General features: G+C 30.5%; 1 protein-coding gene and 1 long non-coding RNA gene across 2 annotated transcripts in view; one reads left to right on the forward strand and one right to left on the reverse strand.

The window, feature by feature from the left end:
- LOC135129588 (pyrokinin-1 receptor-like) overlaps nucleotides 1-15112 on the reverse strand; it is a 131327-nt gene that overhangs the window by 20952 nt on the left and 95263 nt on the right. Inside the window, exon 2 of the mRNA XM_064056770.1 lies at nucleotides 3864-4087. Within this exon, the coding sequence (XP_063912840.1) occupies nucleotides 3864-4087 (224 nt within the window). The remainder of the gene's footprint in view (nucleotides 1-3863; nucleotides 4088-15112) is intronic.
- Nucleotides 954-1691, forward strand: LOC135129718 (uncharacterized). Its single transcript, XR_010280633.1, has 3 exons — nucleotides 954-1208; nucleotides 1258-1327; nucleotides 1382-1691. It is a non-coding gene; the product is annotated as an uncharacterized LOC135129718 (long non-coding RNA).

The raw sequence follows: 15112 nt of genomic DNA on the forward strand, positions 1-15112 counted from the left end.
ATTAATATCCCAGATGAAGAAAATAATCGTTATGAAACACTGGTCTTGAAAGGTAGGTAAAATGAAGTATTACACTATTACACACACCGTATCACAGAATTAACATTTTTCAAGCTTCGGAGAAAATGAACTTACCTAAACGGTTCAAAATTAGTTTTGGAAACAGATGGCAAATATGTTGATGATGATGAAGTCCTAAAAGCTTTAGCTACAGAAACATTTATTTTATTAGAACCAAATCAAAACTGGAAATCAGTTGACAGTTTAAGTACTTGCAGTAGTGATGGGTCTATGATATATCCTGATTTAGGAAATGCAAGTATTAATCTAGGAAATATAATGAACTCAGAAGAGAAACATAACAAGGAAGAAAATTTTAAAAATACCTGGAGAAATTTTGTGATTCCCTGGGAAAAAGTTAGTATTTTTTGAACTAAGGTGCTCGATAACAAAAAAAGAGATCCAAAAGTTGTTAAGGAAGTGATTCATGTAGTAGCAGAGGAAATTAGATCGAAAGAACTTCAGATACCAGCAAAGTATTTGAAAAACATTGCACAAGAAATGTGTAAAAAATTTCCAGGTACGTTTGAAGATCGAGACGACGACGGTGTTCTTATTGGAGAAGGTTATCATGGAGTATTTTTTAAATTGCAAGATAGAATTAAGTATTTGAATCGAACTTCAAATAAACGAGTCGGCGATTTCGACAAAATAAACATTCCTTTGTCTAAGAAAAAGTAAATATGTTGTCATCAAAAGCAGGATGCAGTTTTTGGGATCCTCCAGTCCCATCAAATGATTCAGATTTAAATTCCTTAGAAACGGCGCAACAGTTATTACAGACCAAAACGTGTGAAGTGGAATTTTCTGCTGACACTCTTAAGTTATTATATCTCACCTATTCGGCTCAGAGAAGATATTTAAACCAAGAGGATCCACCATCAATAGTCAATATAATGAAACATTGGCCTATTCTCCTTTGTCAATCGGGTATTTATTGGCATTTTAACAAATTAATGGATAAAGATATTAACGAATTAAGTAAAGCCATGATCAAAAAGGCCGAAAATATTATACAACTTGTGGTAAAGAAAAAGTACATTACAGACATTCCAGAAGCAGAGGATGCAAAACTAATCTGCGTTTTACAAGTTATTTCAAAGTTTTTTACTGAAAGTTTAAATTTGTTGTATGCGCAGATACCTGAGGTAAGTTTGTGAGTATATCAAAAATCAAAATTACAAATTTTTCTTTTAGAACGACGACACCTACGGAATTTTACCCAAGAATCATAACAGTGCTCCGTGGATTGCTGCAGTGGGAAGCGGTAATCATTATGTTTCCATGGCGTATAGTAGTACTATCTAAAATCTAATTTTAGAAACTCAAATCAATATGAAATACCACGTAATTGTGGTAAACCAAAAAACTAATAATGGAACAGATACACTGACGCATGCCATACAGCAAATGTTTGCAATATATTATACTTTTAATCTCGCTTATCCCCAAGGATTATCACATACTTTAGAATTTATGCAAACGTATTTTTTTAAAATTCAACCCGAGTAGGACACAAAGAGTACAAGGAAAACATCTCAGATGAAACTTTTGTCACTTATAAAAAAATTACGTGACAGAATTTAAAGATCATATTGGTAATGTATAAATGCATGAAGATTTAAGAAGGTTCTAAGGGTGAACATTTTTATTATTTCAGATGACTTTGATGAATACAGAGTAAAAAATTCTAGATATTGTTAAAAAAATTACTCTGATATAGTGCTGTTATACTGTTAATTAAAATTTATGTAGAATTATTTCGTAGTATAAAATTAGTGTTACTGTTTTAATGAACTACATATATATATATATTAGGGTGATTCAAAAAAAAATAATAATTTTTTTTTTTCGTGCAAAGAGGTTCAAAAGTTTCTTTTCAACGTAAAAAAATACCAGTTAAAATTTGAGCTCTTAATATTAATATTAAGACCGTCCGCATCGCGTTTTTCTATTTCCCATAAGAATAACATGGGAAAATTTTTGTTTGCACCTTCTGATTTTTATTGCTAGCCCGTCGTGTGTCGTGAAAAAAATTCAATCACATATTTTTATAGAGAATTGAACGCTCTACAAAAAGTGTCTCCTATGATTGTGCGAGAAATCTGATAGTTGAAGAGTTATTTTAGGCTAAAGTTAAATTTATCCAAATTTTGACGTTTTTGATGCATTACAATAAATTTGATGGTCTTATTGGAATAAATCACCACAAAAATTTATACACATTTTAAATTTAGTTTTTTAAACAGTAATTGTTTATAATTTTATGCTATAATAAGGCCAGTAAAACTCTTTCCGAACATTTTCAGCATCAGTGGGTTAAAAAATCATAGTCAGGTTTCTCGCAAAATCATAGGAGACACTTTTTGTAGAGCGTTCAATTCTCTATAAAAATATGTGATTGAATTTTTTTCACGACACACGACGGGCTAGCAATAAATATCAGAAGGTGCAAACAAAAATTTTCCCATGTTATTCTTATGGGAAATAGAAAAACGCGATGCGGACGGTCTTAATATTAATATTAAGAGCTCAACTTTTAACTGGTATTTTTTTACGTTGAAAAGAAACTTTTGAACCTCTTTGACACGAAAAAAAAAATTATTTTTTTTTTTTGAATCACCCTAATATATATATATATATAAACAAGTTTATTTGATTACATACGTTTTATTTCTCATTTATAAGTTTTAAAATTTAAATATAGATATGTTTTGGTACCAATTCTATGTAAATATAAAAATATAAAATCTATAGTATCATAAACATTAAAACAGTTAAAAAATGAAAAACAATAACAAAAACATTAAAACTATTAACTGTTCTATAATTTGGTCATAAGATAACATCATAAGTGTTGTTCTTTATAGCCTTAAAACATATGACATTAAAGAGTGCTAAAAATGAACTAATTACATTGCACGGTCTATTCTGCTATTTAACAGGAACCGGATTTTGCCATTTTATAATTTTTAGTGTGGGCCAAATGCAGAACTTTTCTCATTCTGTGTTATGTAAGTTTTGTTTTTTTACAGTTTTTTTCTGTACAATATAATGATATTTTATATAATTTTCCTAAATTATAAAAATTAACCAGTCAAAATTAAATATTTAAATCCGAGTAAAATTACATCATGCACAGGTAATAAGTTTACCCTAAAAGGTAGAACGGAGTGGGTAATTTTATCTTGTAAAGTAAATTTACACGCGAGTGGTACTTTCCATTTTACCCTGAAATGTAATTTTACCTTGGAAAGTAAATTTACACCCGAGTGGTACTTTTCATTTTACCCTAAAATGTGATTTTACATTATTTTGTAAAGATACCCGTGGAAGTAAAATTACCCCAAAAATTTTTTACAGTGATGGCCTAATGGCACTTTATTTACGCCCACGGTGTTAAATTTTATAACGAACTCTAATTATTAATTTCAATTGAATTTTTTTGGTGGGAGTTAATAAAAGTTAACCAGTCGAAGACAAATTTAAATTTCAGAGTGAAAACTTCGCTTTCATCTCGGGAAAACTTTCGCCTTCTCTCTACTTCGAACTTTCTTAACGCCTCATCGGGTCGCTCTTAAACTTACAAACCTATTTTTGGACCCACTGGACTAGTCATAATTTGCTTTGGCTAAACTAAAGCAAACTCCATTAGCGCCACCGAGCCAAAGAAAACAGTATCAACATTGGCGAAGTTTAATAAAAGCGTCATCGTCGGTAAGAAGCCGGCGATTGCTTGGTGTTTGTTCGGTGCGAAAGTCTGGTGAAAGTGACTTTAATCCAATTGTGCAATAAAAGCTCACCTTGAAAGCTTCGCGAAACTTCACAGACATTATGTTGTACAGAATTGGATTTATCGTTGCAGACATGTAGTAGAGGACGCCGCTTATGTACGTGACGATCTCGTAGATTTTCAGGTAGAGGGTGTGGGTGTCGGTGTCGTGCTTCGAGGAGGTGGAGTAGAGGGCGTAGAGGCGCTGGGCGTGGAAAGGGGCCCAGCAGATGAAAAAAGCCACGACGACGGCGACTGGAACAAAGAAAATTGGTTGAACAAAATTTTTTTTGTTTGGATTTTTTTTTTGTTTTTTCAATTTTTCAATCTTTCGATGTTTTGTTCTAGAACCGCTTTTGCGTATCATGGTATCAAATTTTATAATGCTTTAACGTTGGAATTGAAAGAGATTCCACTTATCCGCTGTAAGCCTAGACTGAAAGCATATTTGAAATGCAGGTCATGTTATAAACTACATTGATTTCCTAACTGATGAGAGTAACCCGTCTCTTTCAATTCCATAGTTATTCTTGATATACATATATTGTGTTTATATTGATGTGTTTTAGTTAGTTAGATCCCTTGTACATATTTGTAACTAGCTGACCCCGTGAACTCCGTTTCACCTACAATTTAATTTTGAATCTGCAAAATCGAATGCTTTGAAATCTTGCAGATGTTTTAAACATATGATAAGCATAATAAATTTTTATTCAAAATATATTTACTTATCCCCTCCAAAAAATTGATGACGTCAGCCCAAAATTTTGCCAAATGAATCCTATCTAAAATGTCCAAAATAGGATGGGACTATACTTGTGATTTATCATTCCATTCATATTTTTTAGTTTTGCTTATAGGGGGTGTCTCAAAAAAATTAATCACTGAGTCAATTTATTTTATTGATTGAATCAAGAATTGCAAAACTGAATTTTGAAATATTGCAGACGTTTTGAAGTTACTGTTTGACATGGTCGGTTTTCAATCAAAATATATCTGTTTATCAAGCCCAAAAACTTGAAGACGTCATCTCAAGGTTTTGCCGAATAAATCCTATCTAAAATGTGGAAAATATCATCAGTATATTTTCGTAATTTATCACTGCATTCATATTTTTTAGATTTGCTTTTACAGTGACTCAAAAAAATATATGGATCAGTCAATTTATTTTAGTGAATAACTCAAGAGTTGCAAAAATGAATACTTTGAGATCTTGCAGACGTTTTAAAGTTATTGTAAGCATGGTAAATTGTTAAGAATATTTATTTATTCCCCCCAAAAAATTGATGGAATTGCTCACTCGATTTTCGCAGATAATTTTGGGACTACAATACAGTTATTTTTAGTATTACACTGCACCAATCCAAGGTGGTATATCAACGTGTTGATAGTAAATGTTGATTAGGTCATCACAAAATTGTGTGAAGAAAAGACTCAACTCGAAAATGCTGAATATGTTTCATTATACTTTTGGTGCGAAGGAAGTTCTGTCGAAACAACGTTCGATCAATTTTTTGACAATGGTTGATATAAATAAAACTCAGTAGATGCTCATACTCGAAATACGAAGTATCTACTCGAATATCAAATCAAAATATTTCTAGTTTTTCTAGATGATACTAATACTTCAGTAAGTAACAGTTGATGCTCAAGTAGCATCTCGATACAACAAAAAAAGACAACAGTGACAGTGTTCAACCATCAAGGCAAAAATCGAGTCACCAAAATATAAGTTAGTATGGGGTAGACACCTTGAGATGGGAATCTCTATGGCCAGTGTTAGAAAAAACGCACTGCACAATTTATGAATAAATAAAAGTTAATTACATGAAAAGTTTTCGATATTCCTGCTCCTAATGTGTTTTTCAAACTGAATGCACCTTTTGACGACGTTCCACATTCATGAAAATCACCATGTTTAGTTAAAATTCACTCTTACAACGATCCTACTGGTTTTCTAAGCTACTTTACAGACAGCTCAGTTATTTGCCACGCCGATGCTCATTTCTAGATTATTAGATTCTAGATGCTCACAAAACGCGTAGATGTTCAGTTTGTGTTCGGGGAGATACAATGTTTCCAAGTAGGTACTCAGTACATAGAGTAGATGCTCAGGTATATAAGAGTAATAATGAAGTAGGTATTTCGTACTTAGAATATGAGTATCTACTCAGTTTTATTCATACCACTCAATGCCTCGCTTCAATGTTTGATTATGTTGATTATGAGCACAACGCTGATCAACTTCCATATCCGAATTACCCATGAAATAAATCATGCGGTTTGCACCTGAGGTAGTTCGTCGCACATTTGATTGACTTCGTGGACCTATGTGAGGTTGTCGTCTTCTCGGCATTTTAATGAACTTCATAAAACGACACAGAATTATTTTCACAGTCAATCAAATCTGTAAATTTTGTCTTGAGAATTTTAAAATATTGAAAACTTCAAATTAAATCCTCGAATAACGGTAAAGTTTGAGGTTTTGTCGAAACCAACAAAGTGAATATAGGTAAATAGAATGGCAGATCAAAATTAATAACAAACTTTCGCAATGTGTAATTAAATTCACTTTAACCAAGACTTTTCTTAAAATAAACGACGTTTTTTTTTTACGAAAAACAATGAACGATTTGAAATGCAATATACTTTTCACAATTGCACGGAAGAATTAGTTTTGTATGACACGTCAGTAAGACGACAGGTCCGTCAGAAACGCCAACTATTGAAATTAATTCGAAGTGGCGATTCCCATACAAAATTTTTAGAATTTTTTTATTTTTTAACTGTTCTTTTAAGTTTTCCTTATTTTTGTTTATTTATAAACCATCTCCGTAATATAAAAAATTCTTCAAATCGGTCAAGCCGTTTTTGAGTCTTAGCGAGACTAACAGGAACAGCAATTGATTTTTATTATATAGACGATTAAAAAATGGGGGTTGGTGGTAGAAAGGTGAAAATTTAGGGTTATGTGTATTTTTTGATGCCAATTCTTAAAAAAATAAAAATAAAAAATTTTGTCCAAAAAATAGACAAAAATTTTTTAGGGTGGGCCACCCTTATCACTTAGGGGTTTAAAAAATAGTTTACAACGTATTGTCAGACCTACCGAATAGACACAAAAAATTTCATACAAATCGGTTTACCCATTTCGGAGAAGTTCGGTTACAAACATTGTGACGCGAGAATTTTATACATAATGCATTATTATTTTAGAACAAATTTCATTACCATAAAAAAGGTTATACTGACTCGACCTTAAAAGATAGACATATGCTGTCGCGGACTTTTCTTTAGAACTTTTAGAGGGGAACAATTTCGTCATACATGATTTTTACGTAACTTTAACCGTTTAAGCAGCGTAAGCAACGCAAGCTGTCAAAGGAGGAATAATTTTCCCGTTTTTCCGAATTTTTCATTGCTACTTCGCTCCTAATGATCGTAGCGTGATTTTATATAGCCTATATGTAGATATGATACATGGACTATCCAACACAAAAAGATTTTTTGAATTTGAACCAGTCGTTTCTGAGATTAGCGTGTTCAAATAAACAACAGTTTCAGCTTTATTATATAAGTATAGATTTATCTTAAAATGTTTTAATTAATGTGGACTCTAATGAAATGTATCTGAGTTAGAATAAAGTTCAATTCAATTCAACTCAACTCAACTCAACTCACTTCAATCTTTTTCCAAATATTCCATTTTCAATTTTTCGATTTTACATTTTTTTTGTTTTTTCAGTTTTAAATTTCATTTTTTCGTTTCTTCAGTTTTCGATTGGCGATTATTCAAATTTTCGTTTTTTGTTGGTTAAATTTTTTGATTTTACAATTTTTCACAGTAAAATTTCTCCAGTTTTCGATTTTTCGAATTTTCAATTCTCCATTTCTTCAAATTTATCATTGCTATTTTTTATTTTTCTTATTTTTACAATTTTTCGGTTTTTCAATGTTCCAATTTTTATAATTTTTGTTTCCGTCAAAGTGAAATTTTTCAGTTTTTGATTTTTTCAAATGTTTCAATACATTTTTAGAGTTTGCAATTTTTAATTTGCCAATTTTCCGATTTGCAAATTTTTCACCTATTCGTTTCTTTGTTTTCTTCAATTTTACATTCAACTCCTTGAGTTTCCATTTTAAAATTTTCCAGTTTTTCGATTTCCCAACTTTTGGATGTTAAAATTTTCAATTTTTCGTTTCTCAGTTTCTCATTTCTTCAGTTTTTGAGTTTACAGTTTTCCGTTTCGGTTTTTTGTTTTCTTAATTTTTTTATTTTTTGGATTTTTTAATTTTTCGATTTTTCAACTTTTGGATTTTTTAATTTTTCCTTTTTTCAGTTTTCGTTCCTTAAGTTTTTCGATTTGCAATTTTTCAATATTTTTCGTTTCTGCAATTTTTTGATTTGCGATTTTTCACTCTTTCCTTTATTTTTCTTGATTTTTTTTTGATATTTAAATTTTTGGATTATTCGATTTCCTAAGTTTTGAACGTTTTAATTTTTAGCTTTCGCAATTTTTCGATTTGCAATTTGACGAATTTTCAATTTTTCGATTTTACGTTTCGTTTTTTGGCTTTTTTAAATTTTTTTAATTTTCCGGATTTTCAATGTTCTGATTTTTTTTTCTCCATATAAAAAAATTTTTGGATTTTGTAATTCTTTTTTCATTTTTTCTTTCGGTTTTTTATTTCCTTAATTTTTAAAGTCTTTCTCTTTTTCAATGTCCTCATTGTATAATTTTTTGTTTTTTCAATTTTAATTTTCAGTTTTTCGATTTGCGATTTTTCAAGCTTTCATTTTTTGTTGCTTCAATTTCTTGATTTTTTTAATTTTTCATTTCTTGAAATTTGACATTGCTTTTTATTTTCTTTATTTTTACAAATTTTCAATTTTTCATTGTTCCGACTTTATAATTTTTTGTTTTTCTGGGATTCTTCAATTTTTCGGAAGATTATCTACACTTTGACACCAATCTTCGATTAAACCAATTTTAACCGGTTTTGATAAAGCCGACTAGTCGGCCGACACTAGTCGGTACATCTCTAATTTTTTGTAATTTAATTTAAATTTTCTCAGTTTTCTAACGTTTAGATTTTTAGAGTTTGAAATTTTTCGGATTGCAATTTCAAGAGTTCCAAAATTTTAATTTTTCAAATTTTCAATTCTTCAATCTTTCGAATCTTCAATTTTTCATTTCTTCAATTTTTCGATTTGCAATTTTTCGGTTTTTCAAATTTTATAATTTTTCGATTTTCCAAGTTTTCAAGTTTCACGATTTTTTTTAGTTTTCATTTTAAATATGTAATTTTTAAAATATTTCACCTTTTCAATTTTTCGATTTTAGAATTTTTTCATTTTTGAATCAGATTTTAAAATTTTTTCACTTATTTGACTTTTTTGATTTTTGATTTTTCAATTTTTTGACATTTTTGGATTTTTAGTGTTTGCAATTTTTAATTTTTCAATTTTTCGATTTTTCAGTTTTCCAATTCTTCAAATTTTGGTTTCGTTTTTTTTTTATTTTTACAATTTTTGGATTTTTAAATTTTCTGATTTCAATTATTACTTACAATTTTTTGGTTTCTGCAATTTTTCGATTTGCAATTTTTCACTCTTTCCTTTATTTTTCTTAATTTTCTTTTTTCTTGATATTTAAATTTTTCCACTATTCGATTTCCCAACATTAGGATGTTTTAATTTTTAGCTTTCGCAATTTTTCGATTTCCAATTTGACGAACTTTCAATTTTTCGATTTTACGTTACGGTTTTTGGCTATTTTAACTTTTTTAAGTTTTCGTATTTTGGATGTTTTGATTTTTTTTCAATATAAATAAATTTTTGGATTTTTAAATTCTTCGGTTTTTCAGTTTTTTGATTTTTCTCTTTCGATTCTTCAAATTTTCAGTTTGCATTTTTCCTTTCGGTTTTTTACTTTCTTAATTTTTAAAGTGTTTCTATTTTTTAATGTTCTCATTGCATAATTTTTTGTTTTTTCCATTTCACTTTTTTTAAATTTTCGTTTCTGTATGTTTTATTTCTTCAATGTTACTACATGCAATTCTTCGAGTTTTCATTTTTAATTTTTCATTTTTTTGTTCGGCCCGGAATTTTTCGTTTTGGTTTCCTATTTTTGTTTATTTGTTCAATTATTCGATATTTCAATGTGTCTATTTTACAATTTTTTGTTGCTTCAAATTTTACATTTTGTAATTTTTCGATTGTTTGATAACTTATTTCATCAAATTTTTCGGAGATTATTTTTACAAATTTTCGAGTTTTCAATGTTCCGATTTTATAGTTTGTTGTTTTTCCAATTTTACAAGATTTAGTTGTTTCAGTTTTTGTATTTTGCAATTTTTCGATCTACAATTGCACGAGTTTTTTTTTTAATTTTCTCATGTCTTCAATTTTTCATTTCGGTTTTTCATTTTCTTTATTTTTTCAATTTTTTGGTTTTTCACTTTTCTGATTCTACAATTTTTCGTTTTCTCAATGTGAAATTTCTCAATTTTTGGATTTTTCAAATTTTCGATTTGCAATTTTTTGGTTCCCAATTTTTGAGTTTCTCAACTTTTAGATTTTTTAATTGTTCGGTTTTTCAGTAACATGATTTATCAATTTAAAAAAAAAAAATTCCAACTTTTGTATGTTTTGATTTGTAATTTTTCGATCTGCAATTTTACGAGTTTTCAATTTTTACTTTTGTAGCGGAGCTTTCAAAGCGCTCCGCTAGTACCCTCTCGAGAGCGCTGTCCTCGGCAGCGCCGATATCAACCCCACCAAGCTCACCCCCACTGGAACGCACCCCACCTGAAGCTACTTCATTGTGCAGGTACTCCCACGCATCTCAACCCTGCCTATAAAAGGGCAACTCGGACGCTTTTCAGGCAGATGGAACTCCACCATCTCCACCTTAAGGGTTGCACTGTCTCGGTCCCCTTCTGGTCGTTTCCAGGGCTGCACTGTGTTACGGTCCCCTGCGCTGCTTCGAGATCTTCACCAGGGCTGCACTGTTTTACGGTCCCCTGCGCCGCTTCGAGATTATCACCAGGGCTGCACTGTTTTACGGTCCCCTGCGCTGCTTCGAGATCATCACCAGGGCTGCACTGTTTTACGGTCCCCCTGCGCCGCTTCAACGACGTCATCTCCAGGGTCGCACTCTCTAGGTCCCCTGTGCCGCATCGCCGACGTCGTCATCTCCAGGGTCGCACTGTCCAGGTCCCCTGTGCCGCATCGCCGACGTCGTCATCTCCAGGGTCGCACTCTCTAGGTCCCCTGTGCCGTATCGCCGACGTCTTCATCTCCAGGGTCGCACTGTCCAGGTCCCCTGTGCCGCATCGCCGACGTCGTCATCTCCAGGGTCGCATTCTCTAGGTCTCCTGTGCCGCATCGCCGACGTCGTCATCTCCAGGGTCGCACTGTCCAGGTGCCCTGTGCTACATACATCGCCGCCGTCATCCCCTACGACGCTCTGAGTCCCAGGAGCCGCCACCATCCCCGACGAGAATTGCCACCACTTCGAGAACCTATACCCTACTTTTGATTTGTATTGTTCTTATTATTAATAAACCGCTGAGCTACCACAAATCTGTCGCCCTACCGTGGGGCCTCGAACAAGGGAGGATACTACAATCTGTCGCCCTAACGTGGGGCCTTGAAGAAGAGAAAATACCACACTTTTTCAATTTTTCGTTTCTTCAATTTTTTGATATGCAATTTGTCGTTTCGGTTTTTTGTTTATTTTATTTTTTCAATTTTTCGGTTTTCCAGTGTTCTGATTTTACAATTTTTCTTTCTTCAGTGTGAAATGTTTCAATTTCTTAATTTTTCGAAATGCACTTTTTCAAATTTTAGATTTATTAACTTTTCGTTTTTTAAATTTTAGGTCCATGACTTTTCAATATTCCGATTCTTGATTTTTTTTTTTCAAATTTTCCTTTTGGTTTTTTAGTTTCTTGATTTTTACAATGTTTCTATTTTTCTCATGTTCCGATGTTACAATTATTTTAGTTTATAAATTTCCATTCCTTTTTTTATCTTCAATTTTACAACATGCAACACTGAGTTTTCATTTTTAAATATTTGATTTTTTTTTCGATGTGCAATTTTTCGGTTCGGATTTTTGTTTTCTTTATTTTTTTTTAATTAACGCTTTTTCAATGCTTCAATTTTAAATGTTTTTGTTTTTTAATGTTAATTTTTTCAATTTTTCGATTTGGGTTTTTAGATTTTTCTTTTTTTGTTGTTCAAATTTTTCGATTTAAAATTTCACAAGTACCCAATTTTTAATTTTTCATTTTTTCGATTCTTTTATTTTTGGTTTCTTCAAATTTTTTTTTTCCCTTTTTTATTTTCCTTATTTTTTAAAATTTTCGATTTTTCATTATTCGGATTTTATAATTTTTTGTTTTTTCAATTTCAATTTCTTCAATTCTGAAACTTTGAAATTTTCAATTTTTAATTTTTTGATTTTTCGATTTTTCAATGTTCTGATTTTATAAATTGTCTTATTTTTCATTGTGAAATTTTTCAATTTTTGTACCATTTGTCGATTTTTCGATTTTTCAACTTTTAGATCTTTTTCGTTTCTTCGATTGTAAATTTTTCAGTTTCTTGATTTTTCAACTTTTTCGTTTCTTCAGTTTTTGATTTGCAATTTTTCTAGTTTTCAATTTAAATTTGTAAAAATAATAATAATTTTTAAAATACGTCACTTTTTCAATTTTAATTATTGGATTTTAAAACTTTTTCATTTACCGGATTCCTCAGTTTTTGATTTTGTGTTTTTCAATTTTTCATTTCTTCCGATTTTTCCTTTCGGTTTTGATTTTCTCCAATTTTACAATGTTTCGATTTTCCTGTTTCGATTTTATAATATTTTATATTTTAGGTTCAATTTCTTCAATTTTTCATTTTTTCTTTGGAATTTTCATTTTTAAATTTTTCAGTTTCTCGATTTTTCAGTTTTTCCATTTGCAATTTTTCGTTTCGGTTTTTATTTTGTTCATTTTTTCATTTTTTGGTTTTTCAATGTGTTGTTTTTTGTTCTTCTAATTGCAGTGTTTCCATGTTTTCGATTTGGTTTTTGTTTTTTCAGTTTTTCGATTTTTTAATATTCGCTTTTTCAATATTTGGATTTTTCAGCTTTTCGAATCAAAAAAATCGAAAATTTGAAAAATTGTGGAATTGAAAAATCAAAAATGAGAAAATGAAAAAATTGTAAATAAAAACATTGAAAAATTAAAGAAGTATAAATTAAGAATTTGAAAATTTGAAGAAACGGAACATTAAAAAATTGAAAGATTAAAAATTGGCTCGAAAAGGGGCAAAATCATAAAAACAAAATATGGATTCTAAAACCGAAGTATTGAAAATTAAAGAAATCGAAAAAGTATAACTGGAAATCCAAAAACTGTAAAATTGAAAAATAAAAAATTTGTGATATAAAATCTTGGTAATGAAAATTAAAAAATCGGGAAAATGAAAAATAAAAATCAAGAACTCTAAAATTCGAGGAAACGAAAAATCGAAATATGAAAAAAAAATATCGAAAAATTGAAAAATTTGGAAGTCGAGAAAATGAAAAATAAACAAAATTAAATTTGAAGAAACGAAAAATGGAAAAATTGAAAAAGTAGAGAAAACAAAAAACCTAAAAAATTGTAAAATCAAAGAAAAAGAAAAAACGAAAAATTGTGATATCAAAAATTGGTTGAAGGTAAATAAATCCAGATTTTTCGAAAAACTATAAGATTTGATTTTGCGTCAAAAACTGAAAACTCAAAATGGAAACATGAAAACATGACAAATTCAAATAATTACTGAAATATTGAAAACTTACGAAATCGTAAAATAAAAAGATCTCAAAGATCAATAAATTCAAAATCGTATAACTGAAAAAACGAAACACTGATAAATGCAAACATTTTGAAATTAAAATAGCAAAAAATTTAAAAAATCGAAAAATTAAAAAATCTTCAATTCATCATCCCTGTTTACGTGTTTCAAAGTTGCAAAGTATTGATGTGTAATTTTGATTTTTTTTCCAAAAATCTGGGTATCTAAAGATGATTAGCCAATTTTAGTTACTATTTTGACAACAATTGATCGGGCAGTTTCGGAGATTAAATAAAACAAAAACAAATGTTTAATAAAAATTGACACAGACGACAAACAGACAGACGTAAACGTACTCTAGAGACCGCAAAAAGTCAAGAAACCGCCCCAACGAGCTAAAAAGTATCTAAACACAACCCCAATTATGAATTCACTTTATTTACCCCATTTTGTGCTTCGCTAAAAACGCACGCTTTTAAAATAGAAGTGCTGAATAAACGTTTAAGGGGTTGAAGCAGACGTTCCTTGAAATATGTGTAATGAAAATTTTTAAACTTTAACGCTCCCAGTTACTTAATACTTTTGTGAAAGTACACCCAGGAGCCAGGTTTATAAATATTAAGCGACCAATTTTCTCTTCCGTAGCAAACGTTATGAAAGCTGAAACCCGAAAATGAATTTTATTACCCCACCCACAACTTGATGACGTCGCCTCAAAAATTATCAACACACAACTTTACAAATATAAAAGCTAACGATGTCGATTTTCAAACGCTTTTCTTACGTAAGCTTTTCCAGACACCCCATTTCGGGAAACCGCACAAAAACTCCAGAAACCGCAAAACAAGCACACTTCCCATTTCCACTCTAACCAACTTCCGCTATCAAAAAACACGAAACTTATGCGATCTCCCTTTCAATCTAGTATTCGTCCAATCAGAAAATTACACTTTCCCTTGTCAGACGTGTCGTGGAAATTGATATTCAGGGGAAACACGGAGCTGCAATTATCAGTGAATAACGATAATGAGTTTGGAATAATTGGGGAGTTTTTGTGGATATTACGTAAACAAGGGGTTTTTATCAGAGGGTTGTGCAAATGTTGGTTGAAAATTGTTTACCGGGTTTTTGATGGGGTGAGGGGTAATGAATATTGATTTATGTTTGGTTATTGTTAAACTACAATTAGAACGGTTTTTCGTTGAAAGATAATGATCGGGGGGTGAAAATTTTATGAAAGATGGACGATGGTGTTTGGGGTTGTTATTTGGCTTATTATCGATTTCGCGTTAATGTAAAACAAAAAGCGTGTTTTCATTGTCGCTAATCGAGGAAAAATTGCCGTGGTAAACTTAAAAAATGGAATAATTGAAAAAATGAAACATTGAAAAACAGGAAAAAAATTAAATAAAAAATCATAAAATTATCGAAAAATCTAAAAA

The sequence above is a fragment of the Zophobas morio genome, unplaced genomic scaffold (genome assembly GCF_036711695.1).
Source record: "Zophobas morio isolate AGI-343-1 ecotype UQ-CSIRO unplaced genomic scaffold, CSIRO_AGI_Zmor_V1 ptg000016l, whole genome shotgun sequence".
Taxonomy (NCBI): domain Eukaryota; kingdom Metazoa; phylum Arthropoda; class Insecta; order Coleoptera; family Tenebrionidae; genus Zophobas; species Zophobas morio.